Below are 26,782 nucleotides of genomic sequence, written 5' to 3' on the forward strand. Positions count from 1 at the left end.
TTGAGCTAGAAAGAAATCATTTATTTTAAAACAATACAGGTTAATAAATAGAGTAATTATCAGAAAACTTAATAAATAGCCTTTTATAATTTACACAAGGCAAATACAACATGCCTATAACTATTTTTTAAAAAGCAAAGAGAGTAAGCTTGACTTGTAAGCCATTAACAAATCTATATATACATTATTTGGAAGCTAACAAAATAAACCATTTTTATGTAATCTGTAGTAACTATATTGCAAGAGCATTGAAGCAACCAAACCTGACATTGTATTTTTGTTGCCAACTACCTTTTCCCTATATCCCATTAGAACTACTTTTTACATTCCAGGGGAAAATAAAAAAAGAAAAAAAAAAAGAAGAGAAAGTTCCACAGTTTAAAAAAAATTGACTTAAAAATACCCTTTTTGTGTAATCTTTTCCAGTATTTTCCACTCTATAGAGCAACTGTCTGGGGAGGGATGTGGACATGGAAGGACCCAACAACCACAAAGAAACCCCAGACTTATTTGCAGCTTTTAAAAAGAAATTTCTTAATCTGTAACATTTCAACATTGCTGTCTGATACACTTGGGAACTAGTAATGATAACTGTTGACAACATTGGTGCCTAACACAGTACACATTAAAAATCTGCATTCTGTAAGCCCACAGATAGCACCAAAGAATTATTACAAAGAAAACAGGTAACAGATAAACATTTCATAATGCTTGATTTAACAGTAAAACTTCAGCAGTTACACCGTCTCAAGACAACCAGGGAATATCTGTAGAATCCTTGATGTTTTATATTTATGAAACAAGAATGTGAGGGGGGGTACAATGTGTAAATTTCCCATTTAAAGCACCCCCTAATTATTAACTCCAAATTTCTTCAAATACAAACCCTGTATTTTTAAAAGTAAAATGAAAGCTAAACCTCACTTTCTAGTGTGTCAACAACTTCATCCAGTGTTTCAATTTTTCAGTGCTAGTTACTTCAGAAAAATACATACGTTCTGATAAAATCAGTATTATTAATAGGAAGCCTCACTTGTCAAACTGTGATATGACAGGTTCTTATTAATGTTAGTTGCAGCTCACTAATAAATAGGCTCTATTTACACATACAGAGTCCTGGAAAGTCAATACAGCAGATAACTTGTTTAGGTATTTTTCTTTCTTTAAGAAGTACTTTAAGTGTAACAAATGTGGTTTTTTGGTTGTATCAAAAAGGTTTCTATTCTCCTACTGAACATTTGAGGGATTTTTGTGTTTGACACCTAATAGAGATCGTGACTGACAAATGCAAATCCTCCATACACTGAAGGGATAATGATCAAAGAGCTATCCTCAAGTGAGTACCAAGTAAATATGTTTGACAAGTATAACAGAAGTCAGACATACGGAGTGAAATGCCTTTCCTGTGGATTTGGATGTAATTCAAATGCATTCCACCACTGTAATGAATCCACTTTTTCTACGTGTAGCCTCTCCCACTTCCACTTTGGAATCAGAGCTGAAGTCATCTGGCTTGCAGCTATCAATGCATATAACACAATGACAATGTGAAAAGGGCCATGAGGGAAGCCAGAGCTCAGGAGACAACTATGCACATTTGCTCCCTGAGATGATGGAACTCGGATATCTGTCTTATTCAAAGTGCTTACTTGTCAAAGGGATGGAAAAAAAAGAGGGAACAGCTAAAATTCAACTTCAACAGTGCCTCCTTTTAAATCAGAAAAGCAATGGGACTAAAAAAGGTAGGACACCTGGAAAGAGGAGGGCGTGGGATGGAGGGGGAAAGAATCATATCAACAGTGACAACAGAAAATGCTAATACATTTCTAAAGTTAGAACTGAACCAGATCCAGGTACAGCAGAACTTGAAAGAACACTGCTACACACTGAACAAAGTAGCAAAAATAAAGCTTTCAGTTATTTAGCATTCAAGAAGTAAAAGGCTGCAGATAAAAATGATGTGCAAGGCCACGAGAATTTTTTTCACCTTATGTGCTGGCTTTTGGCGTCTTTGTTTTAAACATCAGGATTAATTAGACATTTCTAAAAAGCTCATCAGAGATGAGGAGCAGCTGGGGAGAAGAGAAGAAAACTGTGCTGATATTTATCAGTGTTTACAGTGGTCAGAGGACCACAGAACACGGTTGCTACCTTATTCTTCCTCTGCATAGTGAGCACTTACCAAGTAAACTTTGTGTGGTGCAGAAAATGTCAAGGTTTAGACAGGGCAATCAAGTTATTCTGAATCTAACATTTAGTAATAATTTGCATATGCATCTAACATACTAGGACAGGCACTTTATAAATAATTAAGAATTAACTTTAAGACCAACCAAGACAAACAAATATGGCCAAAGAAGGAGTAAGTTGAGACCACAATAATTTCCATTCTGACCTACAGATTTTCAGAGAAGTCTTCAGAGATTAAAGGCTAATAGAAAACCAACATACAATTAATGAACTCTGAAGCTGAATTTTGAAAAGACAACTTGACTGCTTCAGAAAACAGGTAACATTGTTTTAAAAAGTAGGTTAGTACAGGTCTCGTAACCTATGTGCAATTCCAGGTTCAATCAAAAACAAAAAAGGGGAACTAATGACAAAATATGAATGTTTGCTGAGAACCAAGATACCATCTTGCAATCAATAATGGACAGAGGCTAGTTTAACCAGATTTCATAGCCCAATTGCCTTCATCTACAATTCTCAGACTTTCTAAAAACCTTGCACAATATTTGAAAATCCATGAAGATGGTCTTTTCTCTGCTGGAGCTACTCTATTCATTAAGACACCCAGTTACTGTGTGTTGGCCTGTAACAATGCACATTCCTGCCAACTCAGAGCCATTCCCTGCAATATGGAGTTTTAAAACAACCTTACAAATAACATAGTAGGGCTCTTACTCCCTTAGAGCAGTCCCTTCAGAACACTAAATCTTTTGGATTCACTTTTTCAATTATTGCTGCCATTTGTAGGGATTACAGCATTCATTTCAAATGAAGATGAAGGCAGAGTGTTAAGGAAACCTCAATTCAGGTCAACAAAAAACATCACAAGAGCAGACAGTATTACTCCTCACTAATCAACATCCATGGTCCTGTCAGGCAGCTACAAAGTTACATTCATGATTTCTTAATAAAATGTTGTGAATTTTCTCAAATACTCTGTTGTAATCACATTGGGATTTTCTGTTTTCTCGGGAGATGTTCTGATCTAAAGATATTGAGTTCCACTGCACTCTTCCATTTCTGTACTTAGATGGAAACAAACATTCATTGCTTTTCAAGCTTTCAACTTTTTAACCCATGATGCTTTTGCTACCAAATATAATTAAAACATGAAATTAACTATTTCATTCTTTAACATGTCAATATTCTCTAAATGGTTTGAACTGAGCTGTTCAGTCATCCTCATTGTAGCTTAAGCTGTCTGTACTACTTGTCAAATTACAACTGAAGTGTTCACACAAGTCTATGAATTACTGATCTGAATGTATGTCCCTGTCAGTTACCTAAAACCCAGCTCTCTGAATGCTTTAGTTTTTTCAGTCTTTAACCTCCTTCTCCCATGTTACAAGAACATCAGACCATCTTTTTTGAGCTATGAGAAATCCCATGCTCTTCTGTCTCTTAAATTTCTTTATTTTTGTGGTCCCTATTCATTAGCTGTTTCACAAAATGGTTTCCTGCATTTAGTCACTAAAGTAAAAGAAAGTATGCTGGACTGATTACAACACTCCTCTTCCCATTAGGACTGAGTTTTTCAGAAGCTGTCAAGACATCCAGGGGTTTCAGTTCAGGTTTGTAAATTCCTCCAAAAACATATGGTCCTTCTGGATGCTTTATGTGTTTAGAATTTGAATATAGTCCAATACTGTAGACAGTGAAATTGAATTATTAAACTGCTATAGGCCATCTGAAACAAATACATTCAAAATTATGCAGTATTTTTTGATTGCAAAGGCACTGAAACAATTCTGAGCTGCTTACAAATAAGCCACCATATAGGCAGTGAGCCTGTGCATAATTTCCACATCCTTCACAGTCTTTCTACCTGCTCTCAGATGAATGCAGTATGTCTTAATGTATGTAAGTAACAAAGAAAAATGCATACCTGGACACTACCATGAGCTGATAAGTAATTAGTGAGAAATATTTAAGGATCCACTGCTCTGTATAGAGAACTCAATTTAAAAGTCCTTGTGTCTTCACTGCATGGCAGACAAAGTTGCCATGACAGTCACTAAAAAGAACAAATCTACAGTCCATGATCCAACCAACATTTGTCTGAGAATTCACAGCCTTGACAGTGAAGACATTGCTATACTGAGATTCACAAACTGTTCCACTTACTTTTCCCCCCCTTATTTAAAGGTATACATCACTTATGATGAAAGGTATCAGATTGAGTGCATTAGAAACTGATGTCCTCTGCCCACAGAAATGGCACCTCAGAAGTCACAATACAAGCTTTTGCACAGGTCTGTCAGAATATTCACAGAGCTTTTCTGATGGACTACATTTTACAGTGAGGAAATACATCAGTCTCTACGCTGACTCAATTAGTAGTTCCAATTAAGGTAATTTATTGTGTTGACTGGGTTACATGGACAGCTGTTCCTTTGAAACTGGATGGAGGTCTCCAGTTCATTTCACATAGGCCACCAAATTGTCAGAGGGTAGTTACCAACCTGAATCCTATTTGAAATAGTGACCTAGAAATGAACAGCTCTGCATCCTTCCCTGAGCCATCCAGTTTCCCCTCAAAAGTATTTTAATCTGTCTTCATGTTAGGTTTGTTTAAATCTCCAATATTGAAGTTGAATTCTTTGAAGACTTGTATAAGAACAATTCCAATAGACACTGTGGTGAATCCACAAGCCATGCCCAAAAAATCTACGACTCCTACATTACTCCATTCCCTGAAAAGGATGGCTGAAGCCAGCAGGACTAGGGTGGTAAACACAACATAGTAGATGGCACCAAACACAGAGGAGTCAAAACACTCCAGTGCCTTATTGATGTATCTGAACTGAATGATAATGCTACATCCTAATACTGCCAGAAGTACCAGACAGAGGTACAGAGCCCTTTGACTTGATGGGTTATTGTGAAAGATATCTTGAGCAGCCAGCCCAATGCCTTTTGTGCTGGGAACAGTGAAACTGCCCAACAGAGAGCAAATACTGATGTAAACCATAATATTAGTAGGTCCATGAGCTGGAGCTATCCAGAAGATAAGCAGGAGAAGCATTAGCAGCACTATGCAGAGATAACCCACGAAAACTGGAAAACAAAAAGAAAACAAGAAAATATCAATGTAAGAATTCTTGATCTTCTAAAGATTTTAGCAGGCAAATCATGTCCTAACAATGACTTTCAGGTATACATCACAATTAAGATTTGCTATTGAAGATAGACCCAAATTAATGAGCTTCCAGAAATGCTGGCATCAACAACTGATGATGATGTCATGTTCTTGGGGAAAAACAAAAAAAACATGTAGAAAATTACACACTGTGGCACATTTGAAATGGATTTCATATGGCTTTTAAAAATTTTATTCTCTTTTCCACTAGGACTATACTCTTTAAAGTCTCCTGTGACAGACAGAAGGATAATACCTCGTTCATACACAGTTCATTAAGGCACAGTGTGTGGATCCAGCAAAGAGCTTAAACATAAAGCCAGATCCCCCTAAGGTGAGAACATGAGTAGGGACAGTCAGAGCCAACATGAGGCCATATTATTTTCATTATACAATCAGTACACATACAATATTAGTGAAAAAGATTTCATGCTTTAGAGTTTTTAAAAAATACATAGCCAATGCACTTTTTTTTTCAGACTTAAATGGTAAACTGAGACCAAGGTATTTGTTTTCTTTTCATTGTTTGCAGACTTTTTGAATAGCTGATGTTATTAGGTTTGAGTTTCTCTCACTTCAAGCGAATACAAGAAAAACAATAGTTGGCAGTTTAGCGCTTAAGCAAGAGAAATAAAAATGGGCCTGGAACATATTAGTACCAGTATGTGTCCTCCAGCAGCTGGTGAGAAAGAACAGGCATTTCAGCATATGTCTCAACAGCCTATTTCTACATACCTTTATTGTGCAAATAAATCTGGGAACATAACTGGTATTTAGTATAAACTTTTAATTAAAAAACCATGGCGAAATGAAGGAGAGAAGAAAGACAGTATTTTTTTGTTTTGTATAAAACAACTTAAATTGAGGTCCTAGATTTATACTTTACATCTCTAAATAGCAAGACACAGTCTTTCATAATGCTATAAAATTATAAGTTCAACTGGCCATTGTTCTGAGCCTGATGTTCAGGATAATGTTTTCAAAAGTATCCATGTTTTCCTTTCTGCACACTTGTCCCAGTAAGTATGACAAGTTCTAAGAGCACAGCACAGTTTTCTTACACAAAACCTGTACTGATTTGCCTGTCACATCATGATTTCTTCATAAGTCAATTTCTCTACCTGGTAGAAGTGGTAAGCCTCTTCCTCAAGAGTGCTCCTGCTCAACCTCAGAAAATCATTATGAATTAATGAAAAAACAAACTACCTGGATTTGTAAGCTTCTCTTCAAGCTCAGCCTGAGTCGTGACACTCTCAGACTTTGGGGAATGGATAATGAGAACAACAGACCCAGCACAGCTCAGCAAACATCCCAGCTTGCCAAGAATGTTCAGTTTCTCTTTCAGTAGGTAAGAAGCTAAGATGGACCTTTGAAAAGAGGAAGAAAAACAGAAGTTTGACTACATCCTGTTAATAATGTTCTAACAGTGCTGTGCCATATGAATTTCCCTTTCAAAGGAATACTATCAAACGCAGATGAATTCTCAAAATGTATTTCTGGCTTATCTGAGGAAAGATTCATCCATTTGCAGTTTTACTCCATCCTTGACATCTCACCTTAGGAAAAAACCCCAAAAAACACAACAAAACAAGACACAAACCCCAGCAAAAGTTCTAGCCACAACACCCCAAAAAACAAAATGACATCACCCCCTCACCCATCCCCCCAAACAACCGAAACCCCCCAAACCAGACACTGATCCCCGAGGCAGACATCTACCCATTATGAATTTGGTGAGCTGTCACAAAGCCCCATTTTATGCTAAGCAGTCATGAGTTATAAGTGACCTTTGGTTTCAAAGATCCCAGGGCTGGACTCAGACATGTAGCTGACCAAAGTGAGCAAAAATATGTGGCCTAGGATAAAATAATAGGTGGTACTTAGAGCACCATCAGTGTGCTTCATAGTGATAGAACTAAAGAAAGACATGAAGCAATGCCATCTACACTCTGAAGCAGATGACCAGTGCAGTCACAATACAGAAGGCAACAGAAAAATCTCAAGGCAATGCAGAGCTTTGTTTTCAAAGAGTTGTGCTTTTTCACTGCAGTAGTTCCACAACTGTAGCTCATCTTTTCACAAAACATTAGTTACATATTAAACTCCTTAAACTCAGTGCCTTTTCTGTGTCTCCCATAAACATAACCCCTAAGAAGCAGGGGGTATGCATGTGCAAGGAACTCCCTTGAGTTTTCCTCCTTGGAAAGAGGCCAGATCCAATGAAATGAAATCAGCATCAATAAACACACTGGGCTACAGATAGCTAGGTAGAGAAAGACTGTGAGCCAAAAGGAAAGATCTACATAGTAAGGGAACTGTGAACAAGAGAATAGGCAGAGAAGTCCAGAAAACCACAGAAAAGGGAGGAAAAAAAATGTTTGTCTGTTCCAAATCATCATGAGAGCTAAAAGCAGAAGATACTCAGGAAAACCCTTCTTCACCACTGCCTTCCCCCAGCCATGCTTTCCTGGGGAAAACAGGAATAGGGGACATTATAACACATTATGAACAGCCATAAGCCTCACATTTCTCAGTGGACCTCCAGTGAGCATGACTCCATCTGACATTTTATGAAGTAGTAATGACATCCAGATAAGAACAAGAAAAGCAAACTCTTACCCAAATGGAACGCCAAGAGCTCCCAAGGGCGTCACTAGCACAGTTGGGACTGCAGTGTAGGCCAAGAAATTCCCTATTTGACCCAGTGCCACTGTCAAGAGAACCAGAAATAAGCCTTTAAACCCCTCTGTAAAAATAAGTAATCAAAACTTGCCCAATACTGTTTGGGAAAGATTGATCTAACTGGAAAACAGATGTTACAATTTGCTTAGTTCTGTTAATTTTGCATGTAAACAAAATGGCTGGAAATTTTCTATAATTTTGTATTTATTAACACAGGGTTTATATTTGCCACACAAGAGTATCCAAGTGAGCACAATAAATAATCTCATTTATAACTTCTCTTAGTTAAATATAAATAAGACTATAAATTAGAAACACTTATGGATTACATCTCAGTATTACACTCAGATATTTGTATCAGGAGGGGTAAAAGTATAATATAATCCATGGTTTCATCTTTAGAATGTGCATTCACATAAAACAAATGCATTTGATTACAGTTCCTAACAGCAGTGTTAGTTTTTTGGGGGGAAATAAAGACAGTGCTAAGGAATCTACCACTGAAACACAAAGCATGTGCATAAGGGCTCTTCAATATACTACATCAACTTTTCATAACACTACGTAACATCCAAAGTCACTCCTGACAACTGTAAAAAGAACATGCTTGACAAGACATAGTAATAGCCTCAACCTTATTTTTCTTTCCTCCAGTAAAAGCAAATTCCAAGATATACCATAGTATTGCACATCACAGCTGTGATAACAGTTCATGTGTTCAAGTTTTCAGTTAAAAAATAAAAGCTGCATGGTTTTGCAAGTGCTGGCAAGTTTATAATAGGTCAACATACTTGCATAGTTACAGGGTCTGTGGTAACTGGCAAGAAGCTTGAGATTGAGCACAAATTACATACAGCTCCAATTTCCAGTTGCTGTTAAAAGCCATTATCAGCATTTAAAAACATTTCAAGAATCCAAGATGTCTTTATGCTCAGGCTGGCACTGCCCTCAACTATCAAATATCATTACTATCATCCAATTTTTTACATCTGCAAAGCACTCTGCAAACATTAATTAATTTACCAATTTAGCTCACATTATCAGTGGAGCTGAAGACCTGTGTAACCTACAGGAAATACAAAGGAGACAAACAAATATGCAAAACTGCAGTGTGAAAAAATTATACTCATTAAATTCACTGAGGCTTCCTCTATGCGCAGGAGTGAAACAGAGAAATTGATGAGCAGCATTTCCAAGGCACAAGAAACATGGTGGTCTCCCTGTCCCTGGGAACAGAGTAACTCGGTTATCAGCCTCAGGCTGTTTGGAGGTCTGTGTAGCAGCTCTGGCATTATCTTCAAGGCATCTGAAGGCACTGGGGCAGATCTTGGATGGAGAATGGTGTACAGCTGGCACTCTGCACTTATGCAGGTTACATACATTTCCAAATGACTTGGACAAAAGGTTGCTATTTTCGGAGGCCAGGTGTCTTAACTTTCTGTTGGAAGAACTCTTAACAGATGGCACCAACATCAGTCCATAAAGTAGATCTCTGAAGCTTCAAATGGAACATATTGTAATGCAACTGAACTTACTGGAGATTTTCCATATCACCATGTAGTAGTAACCAGTAGTAGCAACAGTCCCTTACCATCACAAATGACAGACTAGGACTAGTTAACACCAGTTAAAAAAAGCATCTCAGTGATTGTTACCATCTACCTGACATTGAGAATATTTGCTGCCAACCTATCCAGTCCTCTCTGAACAGAAATTCCTCATCAGATACATCAGTGCTGTAAGTCAAGACATGACTTCAGTTCTTGAAGGCTTTAATATGATAAACAAGTACCCTCAAAGTTACTGCAACACAAAACGTAATGTACACTGGCATGTCACCATTAGCAAGGAGACCAGGAGACCAGACCTGTACAGCAAAAGATATCTATTCTAGAGGGGGGGTTATATTCTAGATATCTATTCCAGGGGGCTTATTTCAGACAAACTTCAGCTTGCTCCCACTAACTTAAAGTCTATTTGCAGCTCACATGCATCAAGTACATTAAGTATGTTCCTAGAATTCATCTTTCAACCTAGTTTCATTTTAAAGACCAAGTCAGGAGCCCCAGCTCTGCTATGAAATGTGAAATACAGCCAAATCTGTGGTGACAAACAGGAGATGCACTTCACACGTGTACTCTCCATCTGTAATACAACTCTAATGCAAATGTTTTCACTATAAGAACCAGCCACATCTCTGCTGCTATCAAAACCTGCACTGAAACTAATTAATTAGCCAATTAATTAGTTTAATGCTCATTGAAATACCTGTACACATGCTGCAATCACTCTTTTGACTAGAGTAAGGAAAAGTCTCTTAGCAGAATATGCAGCCCTTCCTCTGAAGTCTTCAGTAACCCAGTGGATTCCAGGGCCCCCAAATGGTTAGGCAGCATTATGCTGAGTCAGCATGCCAACACAGAAACACTTAATCCACCATGTGAACAAATACCATGAGAACAAGTTGATAGAATTTATGTGGTTTTTGTTAGTCATCCAAACTCAAAATTCTCTGCTTGAGAAAATGATGTCAGCTGTTATCATTTCATCCAGATAACTGGGGGTACTGCTAATTCCACAAGAAACACCTTTCCCCACACAGCACCTTTCTCTCCATCCCACAGGTGCCTACCCAGCTCTTGCTATTGCTGTTTGTGACTGTGCTGCCATTCTGAGTCTGTAATATCCACAAGTAACTCTTCTTGCTCAGTTCCTCAGTAAAGCTACTGAGGTTTTGTTTTGAAATACCTGCATCTAGTTACTGGAAAAACGCCAACTGATACCATTCCCTTCAGCTGTTTTGCCTTCATTCAGTTCAGTCAGCTCTTTTAAGCATGAAATTGTTTTCTCTGATTCACCAAGATAAGTTCTGCAATAAAACCTCCCTTTTTAACTCCTTCTGCTTAAAGATTACAGATGGGAGCCTCAGGAGTGACAAGCAGTGACTGATGCACAGATTTACTTTTACTTAGGCAGTAGTGATCCTGTCAGGGGAGGAAGCTGTCAAAGAACTACTGAAACTCAGGTTAAACCAGCTGAGGACTTTTCTTCTGAAGCTCTGTTGGCTTCTACACTTGCTGTGAACTTTGTCCTTCAATGGGATCTATTGGTTTTCATTTCTTTTGCATAGCTTTAAGACAACAAAACCAAAAATCAGAGACTTACCTTGCTGCCACAATACCAGGGGCACAACTGGACTCATATACTTCTCAGAAACAGCATCAGAACTTTCCAAATAATTCACAAAAGGCTGGATTAGAATCTAAAAGTGGGATATGATTCTAAGCTTGTGGGTAGAAGTAGGGCTCATGTAAGAGGAGAAAGCTAGTTGCCACCATGCTCCAGATTCACATCAGAGAATGAACTTGGTGTGAGCAGAGTTACAAAGATATTAAAGGTAAAATTACAGTGATCTCATATCAGCACCAGAGAAGGCTTTGCATTAATCTTGCAGATTAAAAGCAAAACTGAAACTGTATCTGTTGAACAAGAAACCAAAAGAATTTTGTTTTGGTTTTTTTTAATTGAGGCTGGTTAAATGCTTTCTGATCTAAAACATAACATGTGCTCAATGAGCCCTTTTGTGCACAACAACAATTTTTAATTCAGCTTTGACTTTTATTAAAAACTGAGCTGGCCAGTGCAATCCAGAGACAGAAACCATGCACGAACCCAGAGGCAGAGCAGTATGTGGCTGCCAAGGGCTGCAAGTACCAAATGGTTTGGAAATGTGGAAAGATGTCTGACTCATGTTTGTCCCAGCTCTTTGCCTCTGCAAACACCACCAGGCACGGTAGCCATGGTAAGAGTTTACTAAAAGTGGAATATTTCTAGGGATGGAAATTTCATGACAAGGAAGTGTGAGATTAAAGATGAAAACCCAGACCTCCTGACGTCTCCTATTACCATCTAAGCAAAGCACTCCTAAAAAAAACCCAAAACTTTTAAAGATACTTACTTGCAATAGTGCCCGACCACCATACTATATCAGTTAAGTAGGAAGTACCTGGAAGTACAGGAAAATGTATTAGAAAAATAAAAAATCATAATACTGGAACTATGAAACAACAATCTCAGTTATTAAAGACCTTAATCTTAAATCTACTTTTCAAGGCAAATGAATCTGAGATTAAAAAACAAAACAAAACAAAACAAACAAAGAAAAAAAAAAAAGAGAATAGTTTGAATCGTTTTGGATTTGGCTTATGTTTCCAAGTAAGACCTTCTTAAGACAATGTTTTAGTCAGAAGTTCTGGTTTCCAGTTTGAAGTACCACCTATGTGACACTAATGCAGTATTGTGTAGAAAGCATCCAAAATGTCACCAAATGCTTCTGAGGGTGACATTTAAACATACAAATTAGAACCACTTCTAGGAGAACTGTAAACCCATGGAAACAGAACATGAATTGGCTCAGTTAGTTTTCTAATACAGCCTCAGTGAAATTGTATTGGAAAAATTGCAGGTGAGAAATTATTTAGGCAGTTTTGGCCCACAGGTTTGGCAGGACCATGGTGTTGCCCCATGCTCCTCCATTTAAGCATTGGAAAGGGCTACAACTGAAGCCTCTGAATTCCTAATGTTCACTGTTTCAGTGAGGAGTAAAATCTCTGCATTGTCCTTAGTGCCTCCCGAACTGGAGGATGATTATTTTCACTGTCAGATTATAACCTCTTGCCTTGGGATGTGCCCAGGTGGAGCCTGTGCACCACAGAAGTTCTGCTTCTGTACAACATCAAGGCTCATGACCACCTCCTAAACTAAAGCACGGCCTTCTCTGAGCACAGCCTTGGCATTGTCATGCTCCTATGTTTTGCTCCCCTTTCTAGCAATACAGCTCTGCATTCATTTGGAAAGATGCCCTCTTAAAAGCTGCTGGAGTAGTAGGCAATATTGTACCTACTCTGAAATCCCAAATGGAAGAAAAAACCAGCTATCACTAACTCTGGAGACATATAAAGTATTAAGCACTTGGAAATCACACTATACAATTGAAAAGAGATGAAATATGACTAATGAAAATGGCCAGCTTTAGAGTGGGCGTAGTAATTTTTTAGACTTTTGTTATTGCATAGAAAATAAAAACACTGTTGCGGGCAGAAATTATAGAAAATATTGACTCAAGTAAGGTAACTTTGCAAAATATTTGTCACCCACTGCTGTTTCTAACGAGACAAGGATTGCTAATGACATCAATATTATATTATTGATTCAAGAGAGAAGACAGAAGAGACTTGAAGTGCCTCCTTGTTAATTATACAACACCTGCTGAAGACAATGGAAAGAAGACATCATTTGACACTGGCCATCTCAGACTCACAGCTCCAACTGCTAGATTTAAGGCAGATCCCTACTGCTTCACACCATGAAATAGATAGAAACTTGGGGTATTTTCCTGGGTGTGTCCCCACTGAGCATGCCAATAGAAAGAACTACAACATGCTCAGCAAGATGCACAAACACCAGTACTATCTTCAAAACAGGAAGTTTTACAGCTGCTAGCACTGAGAAAACGGGAACATGCTCATCACTCACTTAACCCTGTGCTCCACTGAAAGCTCTTCAGGAGTAAGTACACTCTAAATGGAAACTTCCTCCTGCTGCCTTGGGATGCAAAACTATTTTTCTCTTGTGTTTTCTCATTGTTTCCCTTACAAAAAAAAAAACAAAAAACAAAAAACAAAAAAAAACAGGTTTGTATTCCTTTTTAGAACATGATCTCTCTGTGGACAATCAAAATGTGTTACAGCAATCTTGGGAGGGAAAGGGAGACTATGCTTGCAAAACAAAAGTTTGTCTGATGCCTTCAGATGTAAGGTCATTGCAGAAAAAGCAAAAAAAAAAACCTTTTTAGATCAGGCTGCCAGGTTGTAGTAACATAGTTCCAAGCTTGCTTTGCTCCACTGCATTCATCCTGAACATGCTAGATGCAGCAGGAAATGGAAATGCAAATACAAATATATACATATATATATATTTGTACATATATTTGTATGTGTACATATATGTACATATTTGCATACATGCAATGTATACAGAGAAAATACCTCGTCCTGGAACTAAAAAAAATTTTTCATAAAAAAGAGTTCCTAGAACTTATGGACACATGCTCCAACACAGACACCATCACCTACAAAAACAAATGGCTTTTGACCACAGTAATACCCATATATATATATATTTGTATGTGTACATATATGTACATATTTGCATACATGCAATGTATACAGAGAAAATACCTCGTCCTGGAACTAAAAAAAATTTTTCATAAAAAAGAGTTCTTAGAACTTATGGACACATGCTCCAACACAGACACCATCACCTACAAAAACAAATGGCTTTTGACCACAGTAATATAATTCAAAGGCATGATGCAACCTGTGTTCACAGTCTTCCCCTTACATAAAAGCAGGATACTAAAAACAAATAAATGTTTTAAAATTGCATTTTCCTATGTTCAAAGCATGAAGATGCAACTAGCAAATACTGTTCAGGTGCATGCTTTGGGGAGCTCAAATTTCAAAATAAAATTCAAAAGATCTTCACACTTGTGAATTTACAGCTTTGTTCTGGCTAAACTGTCTAGACAGCACAGTCGGTTCCTGAATATGTTCATCTCAGGAAATAATAATGAGGCATGGGATTTCAATATGAAAAATATAAGAAATAAATTGTTTTATGTTACTGATCTGTCTCTTCTCAAAAAGTGGAAACCACCACATGACTGATACAACTTGCATGCATCTGTGGAAGTGCCGGAATAAACAAGCAACAAGACGTGCTGATGCTGTTCATGGCAAGAAACTATCTAAGCCACAGAAACTGCTGGTAAAGTCCCACAAGTTCGTGAAGAAGAAGAATCTGTGTGTGGAGAGGAGCGCAGACAGCACTCAAGTCCCCAGCGCAGTTACAGGGTGCCAGGGCAGCGCTCTGGCCGTACCCCAGGAGCTGTTGCTGATGCGCAGTTAAACACCGCTCGTTGCTCTCCGCCGCCGGCACATCCTGACTGACCCCACCTGCCGCCTCCCCGCTCACTTATCGCCTCCCCTGCGCCTCGGTCCACCGTGGACCTCTGATGTCCAACACGCTTAAGGTGACAGACTCAAGCCGGCTCCCCGGGCCAGACGCCGGGAAGGTGTCCCGCACACCAGGCGACACGGCCAGCCCCCGACACAGGCTCCGGCACAGCCCAGGCTGCCCGTCCTCCTTGCCCCGCGGGGCGGGCCGGGTCCCTGCGCAGCCCGGCCGCCTCCTGCCCTCCGCTCGGGGCCGGCGCCGCCGCAGCGCGGGGAAGGGCTGCGGGCGAGGGAGGAGCGGCCCCGCGGGTGGCCGGGCCGCCCCGGGCGGGGGCAGCCGAGGCCCCGCACACCTGGCAGGTTACCGGGGGGTCGCGGGGTGCGGAGGGAGGGAGGCCGGGAAGCGCCGGGAGGGGCGCTCCCACCCGCGGCCACCGCAGCGCCGGGCCCCTACCTCTCCCGCGGGCCCGCACGATCCCCTTCTTCTGCAGGACGAAGGTGGAGCCGTTCACCAGGCTGGAGACCACGGCCACGCTCAAGCCCAGCGACACGGCGGCGGGGCCGGGGCTCTGCGCTGCCCCCTCGCCCGCTGCCGCACCGACCGCCATCCGCATGGCCCCGCCGAGAGCTGCAGGCGCGGCGGCTGCCCGGGCCCAGCGCTCCCGGCAGCGGCTCTGCGGGCTCCTGGCGCGCGTCCCGCGCGGGGACGGCAGCAGGGTGACGTCATGGCCGCGGCGGCTCTGCCCCGGAGCGCGAGCCGCCCCCTGGCGCTGCTCCCGGGGCTCCCGGCGTGCGCGGATACCGGGCAGGAGCTCGCGGCTGCGAGCGTGCCCGGGCAGGGGGTGCGGGACGACGTGTTGGGGGATGCGGAGACCGGGGGGATGTGGGGAAATGGGCACAGGGGTGTGGAAGGAGAGGAGGATGCTAGCAGGGCCAAAGGATGCGGAAAGACAGAGGGATGCGAGGGATATGTTGTGCAGGAAGGACGAGTCCCGCCGGGTCAGAGTTTCTGGTGTGGGAGCAGCGCTTCTTTCCAGAGCTCTCGCTTTCCCGCGGGGTTTCTAAAATTCACGGTGGCTTCCCGGTCCGCCCGACAGCGTGGGGTGTTGCCGCGGCAGGGCCAGGCGGGGGTCAAGGCTGCCATTACAGCCGGCACCGTGACCTGGAGCTGCCGCTCCATCCCCCTGCCAGGTCAGTGTGAGGGGCAGAGGCGGACAATCCGCCAGGCACTGTGTGGCTACACGCTGGGAAAGCTTGGCCTCTGCCGGGAGTCACGCACATTGCCCGAAAACTGGGGGATCCGTAATCACTCCTGCCGTAAATCCAATAATCCACTTTTACTTCCAGAAAAAAGTTAACTCTCTTCTAATGGCACAGAGCAAGGTCAGATTCTCACATTTATGCACCTCCTCTCTCAGCATCTTCCAGGTCCTGGGAGGGCAAGAACAGAAGCCATCCTGCCACTGCAGAGAAGGGCTGGAGATCCCTCTGGCAGCAATACAGCTGGGCCATCACAGGGCCGCTCCTCTTTGAGAGAACTCAGTCTCTCGAAGATGAAGTGCTGAGCTGAAAGTAATCTTCCTTGCTCAGCAAAATATTTAGTAGCAGGTATCTCACTGCAGTTCTTACTATTTCCAGATATATGTTGAAATAAATCAGACCATAATGGATTCCTGTGGCAACATCCGTCTAAGGAAATGGGCTGTGGTATCTTGGCTTAATATAAATGAAAGTGGACATTTTTGTAATTTTTAGCAATTGGGCATGGTTCTTCGCACATATTTTGGCATTCTCAAGAAATATGAGGTTAGAAAAGAGGCAAAATCCTGGAAATATTTCTCTAGTCTGCATATTTCTTAATTTGCCTACACTGCTTGAGGCAGATGTCCCAGGAAGACACAGGAACACTGATTATTTTTTTAAGGTTTAATGGCAAGATATGTAATGCTTACTGCAGTAGTGCCCATATTTCACTTAGGTTGTTTCATCAGGTCATTGTATCAATACTGAATGGGATGGAAGAGAGGATTCATCCTTGTGAAACTCAGAAGACCTGCAAAATGAGTACACAGGAGGTGGAAGAACAGTTATCCATAGCAACCCTTGGAAACAAAGATAGAGGTGAAGACAAATACAGGCTAATTATAAATATCCATTTCTGATCTATATACAGCCTAGTAACATGTACAGAAAAAATTTATTACAGGAAATAATTTATGCTTGCACAGTGGAAAAAGGATATATATTTAACAGCCTTTACATTTAATTTTCAGGCAAGTTTCTAAACAGAGCTCAAACCTGGTCAGTTTTTATACTCAAAATCTCTCTCTGGTGTGGTTGAATCAAGACAAAAGCAGGTACCAGAGATCTCAAGTTCATTTCACTCCAGCCCACTCTAACCATGTCATTTTAATATCTTACTTATAAATCTTATATATGCCTTTCCAAAGTATGTATTTGGAAATTCTAGCATACTTAATCTGCCTTATTCAATAGTTACTTTTGCACTTGCCATATAACAGGTATAGTGTCAGGATTAGTCATAGACTAAAATAATATGTGCAGCAGTGATAAATATTAAATTTGCAAGTATCTTGAAAAACAGCCTGAATTCACCCAATATCTGCTTTATTAAGTTTACAAACAATTTGGAATAAGACATAAAAGTACCTCAATCAAAACAGCGTTAACATTATTTGAATAAGATGACCTTTTTTTTAACTATTACATATATGGCACATATAAACTCCTTAGTTTCATTGTGATAGCATCATTACTCCTGCCCAAGCTGTGTCATCATGTATTGCAAAATAACAGGCTTTGGGTTACTTTGGCTCTGACCTTGCAATGCTCAGTATTACTGATGCCATATCAGCCTGATGTCTCATGGACACACAAACTGCATAGGAGGAACATCAGATTTATGTGGCATTTCCTCCGAAAAGCTCTGCTCCCCTCCATTGGCATGGGTATTTAGGGTCAGCCAAGAAGTAGGAGTAGTATTTGTTAGACTTTTATAAGTCTCCTGTCCAAAGGAAGGGATGAGTGATTGAAGTAAGCTGGAGTTCAAAGTGAGAGAGCAAAGTTGGTAGAGGTTACACCAATTTTTTTTTTCCAGGGGTAATGGACCTATTCTGATTTGGATGTTTTTTTCCCTGATTTTAGGGGGAAGAAAAATGCTTGTGCCTGATCAAAACAAATTGATTGCTTCCTCTGTAATGCCTTGGATTCCTCTATTTTGTTTGGTTTACATATAAAAAAGATTTTTTTTCAAATTAAATCAGTTGTTGGACTGTTTTGTCAAGGCTAGAGGAAAATCAGATAATTCTGTATCTGGCATATAATGAAAATACAGTAACTGAGCCCAGAAGATAATCTGAAACTTCAAATAAAATAGCTGGGAGAGCAGGGTGGAAGTTTACCAATAGCTCAATCAGACCCTGAAGCAACAGCAGTAAATCTCCTTGGCAGAAGCACTATAAAGATCCACTGTGCCAGCAACTGAAGCAGTAAGAACTGAGATTGCAAACTAAACAGCAAGAAGACAGGAGCAATCCCACTTTTCTAGCTCTTGAGAACCAAAGACCAAAGTAAGGGCAGTTTTATGAAGACTTTTGTAATGATCCACTGAACCTAGGCCAGAAAAAAAAAACCCTAAAAATCCTTTATAGGCAGTCTTGATCAGTTACTAGGAGTATAAAAGTGTCTTTGGTATAAGTAGGACATCTCTAGTACAGGTGGTCCTGCTTTGGAAAGGAAGGGAAGGGACTTGAACTCTTGTTGCAGTCCAGCCCTTGATTTGCTATGGGCATCCATATGTATGGATGGGAGAATGAATGGAAGCCTGCTGAAAGGCATTGCTCTGCAAAGATGGGTACTGTCAGCTTTTTGGCTCTCTATTTCATTAACTTAAGGACCTTATTGAGTCTTTGAGCCTAGATTTGGGTTTTTAAAATCCAGCGTGATCTTTGTGAAGTGAAATTGTAGTGCTGAGTTCTACTGCACTGTTGACAATAGCCACAGGACTGGCTCCTCTGCAGCTGGAACTGAAAATTAAGCTCAGCCTTGATGTCTGAATTTGCTCACATAAGCTTCTGTGGTGTCTCTGTCCTATGTGTTACAAGAGGAAGGGTAGCCCTTGGCATACACCAGCTCTCTTCAAGGACAGAACAGGCTGCAAATCAAGGCAACTCAAATCAAGGCATAAAAGTGAGGGGTGGTTTCATTTTTCAAAGGGTCCAAGGCTGGTGCAAGGAAGCTTGTTAGTGATGTGCAAGTCTGGTCTGAATGAGTAATGAAGGCTTGCTGCCACTTTTGCCCATGGAAAACAACTTCTCTGCTAAATGACAGTGGCCACACACATTTCGGGGGGTTTGGAGAACTTCAGCATCCTGAAGAGATGGTGCGAGACTGATTTTAAGTTATTGACACGGGAAGTACTGCAAGACTACTGCAAACAGACCGCATAGCATTTCAGCTTTTCTGCAAGGAAAACAGATCTCTTCAGAGAAAACCTGTCCTTCATGCAGCAGGCAGAAGTGAGATAGCTAGTTCTGGTAAGTGTGCATGATGATGCCACAGAGAATCCACGCTAATTAACATCATGTCTGCTCACATTTGCTCTGCAGAATGACTAGGGAACACAAAAGAAAGCAGAGATTTCCCAGTTAATCCTGTACCAGATGTTATAGTTCACCTACATTAATTGCAAACTCTGATGAGGACATTCTTTTCTATGCTGATTTCCAAAAGATGATTACAAAGTCTTCATGTGATGAGTGTAGCATATGCAGATCCAGCTCCCTTTCCTCCTATTAGGAATGTGGTAAAAGCCCAGCACAGTATTTTATCGTGAACCTTTAGAACAGGGCTTCTAAGGCATGGTCATCACAATCATCCTAAAGTCCACCCTCCCCTGGCTTTATTACAATCTCTCGTGAAGAATTTGCCTGTCTTTCATACCTTGTCTGTTAAATAGGCATACTAATCTTCTGTTTGAGATAAAGGGAGTTCTGGCTTGTGATTCAGACTTACAGATGTTGTCTGTATGTTATCTTAAGCTTTGACATGGTGATCTTTTTTGCTTCATAACCTGCATACCTGAATAAAGCTTAGTAATAATTGAATTACCTGTGGTCTACCTGTGGTTACACAAAGTCTCTTCTTAAGCTGGCCAGCTGCTGAATTCCATGAGTGAAGACTACATTTTAGGGTATACCTTGGAGTTTTGAAGAATTAAAATTCTCTCAAGTGAGGAACATTCGAGGCACACTTATTAATCAAGTAAACTCACTTGCCAGACTTGCTGGGTAGTTCCAACAATGTAGGGATGGATTTTCTACTACATTGTTCTTCAGCAAAACATCTTTTCTAGCAAACACCTCAAGGAATATTGCAACCAGCCGGCTGTTCAGAGATCTTTGTACCCTTGAGCACATATTCTACTCTGAAGCTGGAATGTCATGATAAATTTTATTTTTATGTGGGTGCTTTTGAATCTTTTGAATGGGGTTTCACTGTTCAATATTGTTGGAAAACTGAAAATGCATTGCAATGTATCTGGACTTTTTCCTTCAAACCAAACAATAGGATACCATGGAAAAAGTCCCCATTTAACTACTTTCCTCTTGAAGCTTCACTTTCAACTGACAATGCATTTGCAAACTGTAAAGCCATTGTGCTCCTGGGACCCGGTTATTTAGTTCCAGGTGCTAATGGTATGCCACCATAGCAATATGTTCTATTTACTAAATATGTACCTTCCCACCAGCAAAGCTACATCTGCAACCTCACTCATCATTACCTCTGAGAGCATGAAGAAGCAGTCTGTCTGCTCTGGGAGAGAAATGCTGAGATGCTGGGATTCCCAACTAATGGCCTAAACAGAATTCTAGAAATTATGATATGCTGATGCAAACTGTTTCTAGGGGGAGTCTACGAGACAGTGCATGATGGAAGGAGGCTTTCTATGGTCAGGGCAGCTGCAGACACAGCTACTGCAGTAATTAATATTTGTTGTGGTTTAACCCCATCCAGCAATGAAGAGCCACACAGCCAGGGTGGGAAAGAGAATCAGAAGAGTAAAAGCAAGGAAACCCCTGGGTTGAGATAAGGACAGTTTAATGGGACAGAAAAGGAAGAAAATTATTATTGATGATGATTATGATGATAATAATATATAGAAGAGGTGTTGCAATTGCTCACCCCTCGCTGACCAATGCCCAGTCATGTCCTGAGCAGGGACCCTGGGCCAGCTCTCCCCAGCAGTTTACATGCTGACATGTTGCCCTGTGGTATGGGATATCCCTTGGGCCAGTTTAGAGCAGCTGTCCCAGCTGTATCCCCACACAAATTCTGCTGCCCCTCCAGCCTTCTTACTGTCAGTGCATGAGAAGCTGAAAAGTCCTAGACTTAGTATCAACACTACTTAGCAAGAGCTAAAAAACTTGTGTGTTACCAACATTACTCTCACACTAAATTCAGAACGCAACACTTTACCAGCTACTTGAAAGGCAATTAATTCTATCCCAGCAGAAACCAGGACATTTTTTAATATTTAAAACAGAGTTTACTATATAAAACATCTGGTTAGAGTTGTACTGAAAGCCAGCTGTTGTAGTTATTGACCTATGCTGGAAGGAAACCATTTGGCATGAGGTTAATCTCACTGTGCTCAGCAGATGTTCACTGTTGTGCCACAATCATTACACATGCTGATCTGCACCTTTTAATAAGACAAGGCTGTATTAATTTGTATTAAATGTAACATCAAGATCTCAGTCAAGGTCAGAATGGTATTGTCACCTTCTAGGGAAATTTATTTATCTTCTCTAAATCCTGTCACTGTCCATGCTGAAAAGTAATTTTTTTGTAGTAGTTAAAGGCCCTGTTATGTGAGAGGTCAATATTAATGCCTTGTTGTACATCATAGATTCTAACATAATTGGAGTTTAATGGTGACTAAAATGTTTGGACTGAGTTTGGTCTGACTTCATGCAAAGCAGCTGACAGGAATGCTGACTACTTAGGTGAAATTGGAAGTCATGTTTCTTCTTGTTAGCAGATGAAGAACAAGGAACATGGGACAACTGAATTACTGAGCTTCTTATTTCAGCTATTCTACTTACTTATTGTTTGCTTAAACTGAATTACTGAGCTTCTTCTAATTTCAGCTATTCTACTTCCATATTTGAGGCTCTCTTTGACATACATCTGTCTTATGGATTCATTTGATAATGCTTTTTTTCTTTTTTTTGTCTCAAATACTGATTCCAAAGGGTTTGGTCTCTCTCACAGGTCTACTGATAGTTGTCAAAGTGTTATATTTATCCAAGCTATATGGAGATTGTGATTACTGGCACCTTGACAGCAATTGACTTTTGCAAAAAAGGTATTAGGTGCTAAACTGTCAGAATGAGCCTGGAGAACAGGAATCCTTGTGCTTAGCTGTCACTAACTTTGAAGTGCTGAGAAATGTTTACTGGCTATGTGAGATGTCCAGCAAATATTGCAGGAACCTTCATGGCAAGTCTTCCTATGTACAGACTGCAGAGAGATAAAGTAGTCTTTGGTGTACATCATACTGTCTCTAGTTTTACTGATTAAGAATATTTTAATTATGATTTTAATGATGACCACTGCTGAAATGAAATGTCCTGGTAGAGAGTCATGGATGAGCGTAACAAACAATAGTGTCTCAGGTTTAATGACCTAATCTTAAATTCAATGAAATTATGAGGTTCCTTTGTCAAATAAAAGTCACTTAAAAAAGGAAACAGAAAAAAACCAACACTTTTTAAAAGGAACCTGTGAACAAAAGAGTATTTTTAAATCTTTTATTTCAGGACATCTTTCCTTCAAATGAGACTGCATAATAGCACTGTGAAAGGGAGATAAGATAATTGCTACTTCAGCAATAGAACATCAGGAGTGCCTGAAGCTCCCTCCTGTCTGAGATTTAGACAGTAGCTGGAACAGAATAATTATCTACCTTAATGTTTCTTTTGGACTCTGTTTGGCTGACTTCAGTTTTGCCAACCCCCAAAAATTAATATTTGGGAGACTTCCCTCTTTGGGACCTTAAATAAATCATTGTTTGTCTGTTTGTTTTGCTTGTTTTCCCCCCTCCCCCTCCCACCATTCCTTTTAACATCTTCTGTTATACCCAGGGACAATGACAGGTGCTGAAACATCTGCCATGTTAGAGCAGGGAAGGCTTTCAGCCATGGCTGTTAGAATTTCCTCAAAAAGCAAAAAATATCAACTGATCTAAATGGAAAAAACAATAATAGCAGAATCAAAACCATAGCTTGCCTTGCTGCTGCAAGGTGGGCTACCACCGCACAGTGGCTCGAGGAAATGATCCCCATGCTGAGGTGCTGAGAAAAAGTGGATGGAAATGTTTTTTTCTAGCAAGTAAGGAAACCAACAGCCTGCTATTTGCAGTAGTGCTTAAAGCAAATACATGTGAACACTTGCTGATCTGAACTGTGAAATGAATGCATTACAGTTAGGCTCTGAGATTCAGAACTGAGCTCTATTTAAGTTTGGGCAAGTGGAACAGCAGTATGGTGAGAAGGAAGTGGCACACTTAAGTGCCACCTGAGCATCTGGACTGTGAGCCTTCTTTCCACTGGCTCACTAATGTTTGGGCATCTTTTTCCATGCACAGAGGACTGCAAGCAGGAGCACACAGGTTTTTGAGTACCCAGCAATTATTGCTTGGTGAATGTGCACAGAAGGGAGCAGGCTTAACCCGTGGGGATAAATAGCCTAACATGTCTGGCATGCAAGCCTCAGCACCCCAGGGCAACATGTTCTTCTTGGTCACACCGTTGTCAGTCATGTTGCTCTTCGGAGGAGGATAATCTCTGTCTTGAAGAGCTGTTGTCTTCTACCTGCCTTCCGAGGTTTTTTCCCTCAGTTTTCTAACTTTCACATCAGCACAGTTCTCTCGAGGCCTTGAGTTAATAACAAATATGAGTCAACACTTTCATTTTTTTTGTGTGTGTGTGTGTGTGTGTGTGTGTAGTTCTCTTGAGGCCTTGAGTTAATAACAATATGAGTCAACACTTTCACTTTTTTTTTTTTGTGTGTGTGTGTGTGTGTGTGTGTGTGTGTTTTGTTTTGTTTTATGTGTGCTTTTCTTATCCTGCCTGGTTTTCTCATTGCCTGACAACAATTTTCTTCAGTAAAGCTATACATCTTAATTAATTAATTGGATCCTGGGCTGTGGGCTACTGTTTATGATCTTTGGAGAGGACATGGCATTTTAGCACAGCTATTCTAAAACTGATAATGGATGCTTCATTATGGATCTGGGGAATACATCTTCTGGTGAGGGAAGATGGCCTGTCCCTGGGGAACTGCTGAAAGATGAGCAGGGGAGGTAGGAAAGCAAAAAAATTACCAGGGAGCAAAGTGCTTAAAAGTCTCCCTTTGGGTGAGAGGCAGGCTTCACCAAAAAAGTGTGGCTGAGGCAATCTGTGGATTTTGAGAGCTGCAGGAAAAAACGTTCTTCTTCTATTGTCTCCTTGTCCTGCCCAGGGGTGCTGGCTTGGCTCTGTCGCTTGCAGCAGTTACAGCCTTCTCCTGAGGCTGGCAGGGGCTGCTTTGTCCCCTTCTCCCTCTGCCCTCTGCTTGCCATCTTCCCTGCTACACTCCAGGCAACACTCACCCTGCATCCATCCAAACCAAAAGCAGCTCTTACGTGGGAGGAGCATCCAAAATGCAGAACACACTTATGGTGAGGGGGATGCAGAAAAGCAATCTGAGGACTGCTGGCTCGGTGCGTCTAATTCCACACTGCAGAGGAAAAAGCGGCACTTTCTGCATTCCAAAATAGCATGGCAACATCTGAATGCCCAAATGCCACTGTGTGCATGTGTTAGAGGAGGGTTCTCCTTTGTCACAGGAAATACCTCTGCAGGGGCCAAGTTGTGCTAGTACCTGTCTGACTCCCAGGGAAAAAGCTAGGGAACATGGGAGAACAGAACTCTGAAGAAATTACAGGTGTCATCTCCCCACCTTCTCTGTCCCCTCCTGGCAGTTGTCCAGCAGTCAGACTTGCCGAGCAGTCACTTGGGTGTAAATATTGCAGTTCACTGCTGTTGTTTAGCTCATTTGGGGTGATGCTCGGCGGTGCTCCCTCCAACAGAGGGAGCCTTAGGTCTGTCTCCTGCCCCCACACGACAACTACAATCTGCATCATTCATGCAAAACGTAACAGCCAGGAAAACTGTAATTTTGGCTTCTGGTCTTCACTTGTTATTCAAATTTTGACTGAGTCCCTCTCCGTGTCTGAGGTTTCAGAGCTCCCTCTCTGCTGTTTTATAGTGGATTTTTTCCCTAGCATTTGCTTTCAAACTTCAAACTCTTCTATTCTACTCCTCAAAGTATTTTTGGTTGCTTACCTGTGTTCCAATGACTAATGTCTTTGAAAGGGTGAAACCTTGTGTTTTCCACTTCCTTTCTAGTCAGACACTTAAATATTGCTGCAGTAGGTTTCCTAAATGAAATGTAGAGGAAATGAGAGATCAATGTAGATTATTGAACTTTTATGCAGCAGAAATCATTATCTTTGACCCCATCCCTATATGCTAGAATTAAATGAACAATGTCCTTGCTGTGAAACTATTTTTCTTCCATTTAAGAAGTACTTACAAAGTGAATCAGCAACTTAACAGTATGTTAACTTAACAGTATGTTAAGTGTGTATTTTTATAGTCTGAAAGTCTGGACAGTTCAGATGGCCCATCTGGGTTAAACATAAATTATGTTTAAAATGGTGCTGCAGACAAGAAATGCCCAAATTTTGCCTTTCCATGCAATTTTAATTTGACCCTCTAGTGAAAGTGTATGCTGATATAGCAATATTGCATCATAAACCTATGAATCACTGAACCTGTACAAGAAGGAGTCAGGAAGGAGACTACAACGAGGCAGAGATCTTACCTTCTTGGAGAAGCTGAAAGATGTCATATGGCTTAGGGATGCAGATGGACAGGACTGTCATTTTCTTCAACACCTGTGGGGTGGCTGGACTGTCCTGTGCTGCTATCAGGGCCTGTGAGCTATTTGATAGCAGTGTGTGCTCCCAGCCAGCTCCCTGACATGCCTGTTTGTATCTCCAAGGCTGAGACCTGATTTGTCACCCTGCCTTTGCCAGTCTTTGCTGTGCCCTGCTTGCCCAGCTCAGGGACTGATCCATGCTGGAGAAGGCACTGTCTGCCTTGTGGTCACCCTCAGCTCCTGGCTTGCCTCCCCTGATAGAACAGCTCTGCTGCTGCTGCTGCTGCTCCCTGCCAGTCAGCGCAGGTCTTCCAGAGCCATGGAGCCTGCTCCCCAGCAATAAAAGAAAAAATTGTTACAGAGAATAGGCTGACCACTGTCACTAACAGGCTGGAAGAATTATTTTTTTAATTGAAGCTTTTGCCAAGTACAAAATTGGCACAACAAAATGTCACCCAGCCATGGCATACAAACAAAATTTTATGGTACTGAGCAACTTCATTTTTAAAGGTCATTGCATTCTGATTCTCATATCCTGCATTTTAGATAACTAATAGGCAGTACCTCTTTTATTAACTTTTCTGAAAAATAATAGAGGTAAACATGCAGTTTACATTTTAAACTCTAACATTAATTGAGAAACTAAACAGGTATGAAATGACAGCATAGAAAATTCTAACACATGCACTTTCTCAGTAAATCATTG

The 26,782-nt window shown here is 40.8% G+C and overlaps 1 protein-coding gene and 2 long non-coding RNA genes across 3 annotated transcripts; 1 reads left to right on the top strand and 2 right to left on the bottom strand.

The window, feature by feature from the left end:
- NIPA1 (NIPA magnesium transporter 1) lies at positions 1–15,739 on the bottom strand. The gene is made up of 5 exons (XM_041422121.1): positions 15,521–15,739; positions 12,009–12,056; positions 7,988–8,078; positions 6,575–6,735; positions 1–5,286 (listed from the first exon to the last, which is right to left on the bottom strand). Exons 1-5 carry the CDS (start codon positions 15,678–15,680, stop codon positions 4,775–4,777), a joined length of 972 nt encoding a protein of 323 aa, XP_041278055.1. The 5' UTR covers positions 15,681–15,739; the 3' UTR covers positions 1–4,774.
- LOC121345329 lies at positions 15,310–17,148 on the top strand. Its single transcript, XR_005953955.1, has 3 exons — positions 15,310–15,426; positions 16,485–16,674; positions 17,058–17,148. It is a non-coding gene; the product is annotated as an uncharacterized LOC121345329 (long non-coding RNA).
- LOC121345330 lies at positions 17,001–26,123 on the bottom strand. The gene is made up of 3 exons (XR_005953956.1): positions 26,020–26,123; positions 25,479–25,573; positions 17,001–17,119 (listed from the first exon to the last, which is right to left on the bottom strand). It is a non-coding gene; the product is annotated as an uncharacterized LOC121345330 (long non-coding RNA).
- Positions 26,124–26,782: the final 659 nt, after the last annotated feature.

This window comes from Onychostruthus taczanowskii, unplaced genomic scaffold (genome assembly GCF_017590055.1).
Source record: "Onychostruthus taczanowskii isolate IOZ18803 unplaced genomic scaffold, ASM1759005v1 scaffold71, whole genome shotgun sequence".
Classification (NCBI taxonomy): Eukaryota; Metazoa; Chordata; class Aves; order Passeriformes; family Passeridae; genus Onychostruthus; species Onychostruthus taczanowskii.

Excerpts from the sequence above, each read along its gene's own strand:
- NIPA1 (XM_041422121.1), bottom strand. The coding sequence starts at position 15,680 with ATGCGGATGGCGGTCGGTGCGGCAGCGGGCGAGGGGGCAGCGCAGAGC. Across the intron at positions 12,057-15,520 it reads CGTGCGGGCCCGCGGGAGAG|GTACTTCCTACTTAACTGAT; the intron begins GTAGGGGCCCGG and ends CTGTACTTCCAG. Across the intron at positions 5,287-6,574 it reads AGAGAAGCTTACAAATCCAG|TTTTCGTGGGTTATCTCTGC; the intron begins GTAGTTTGTTTT and ends TTTGTTTTCCAG.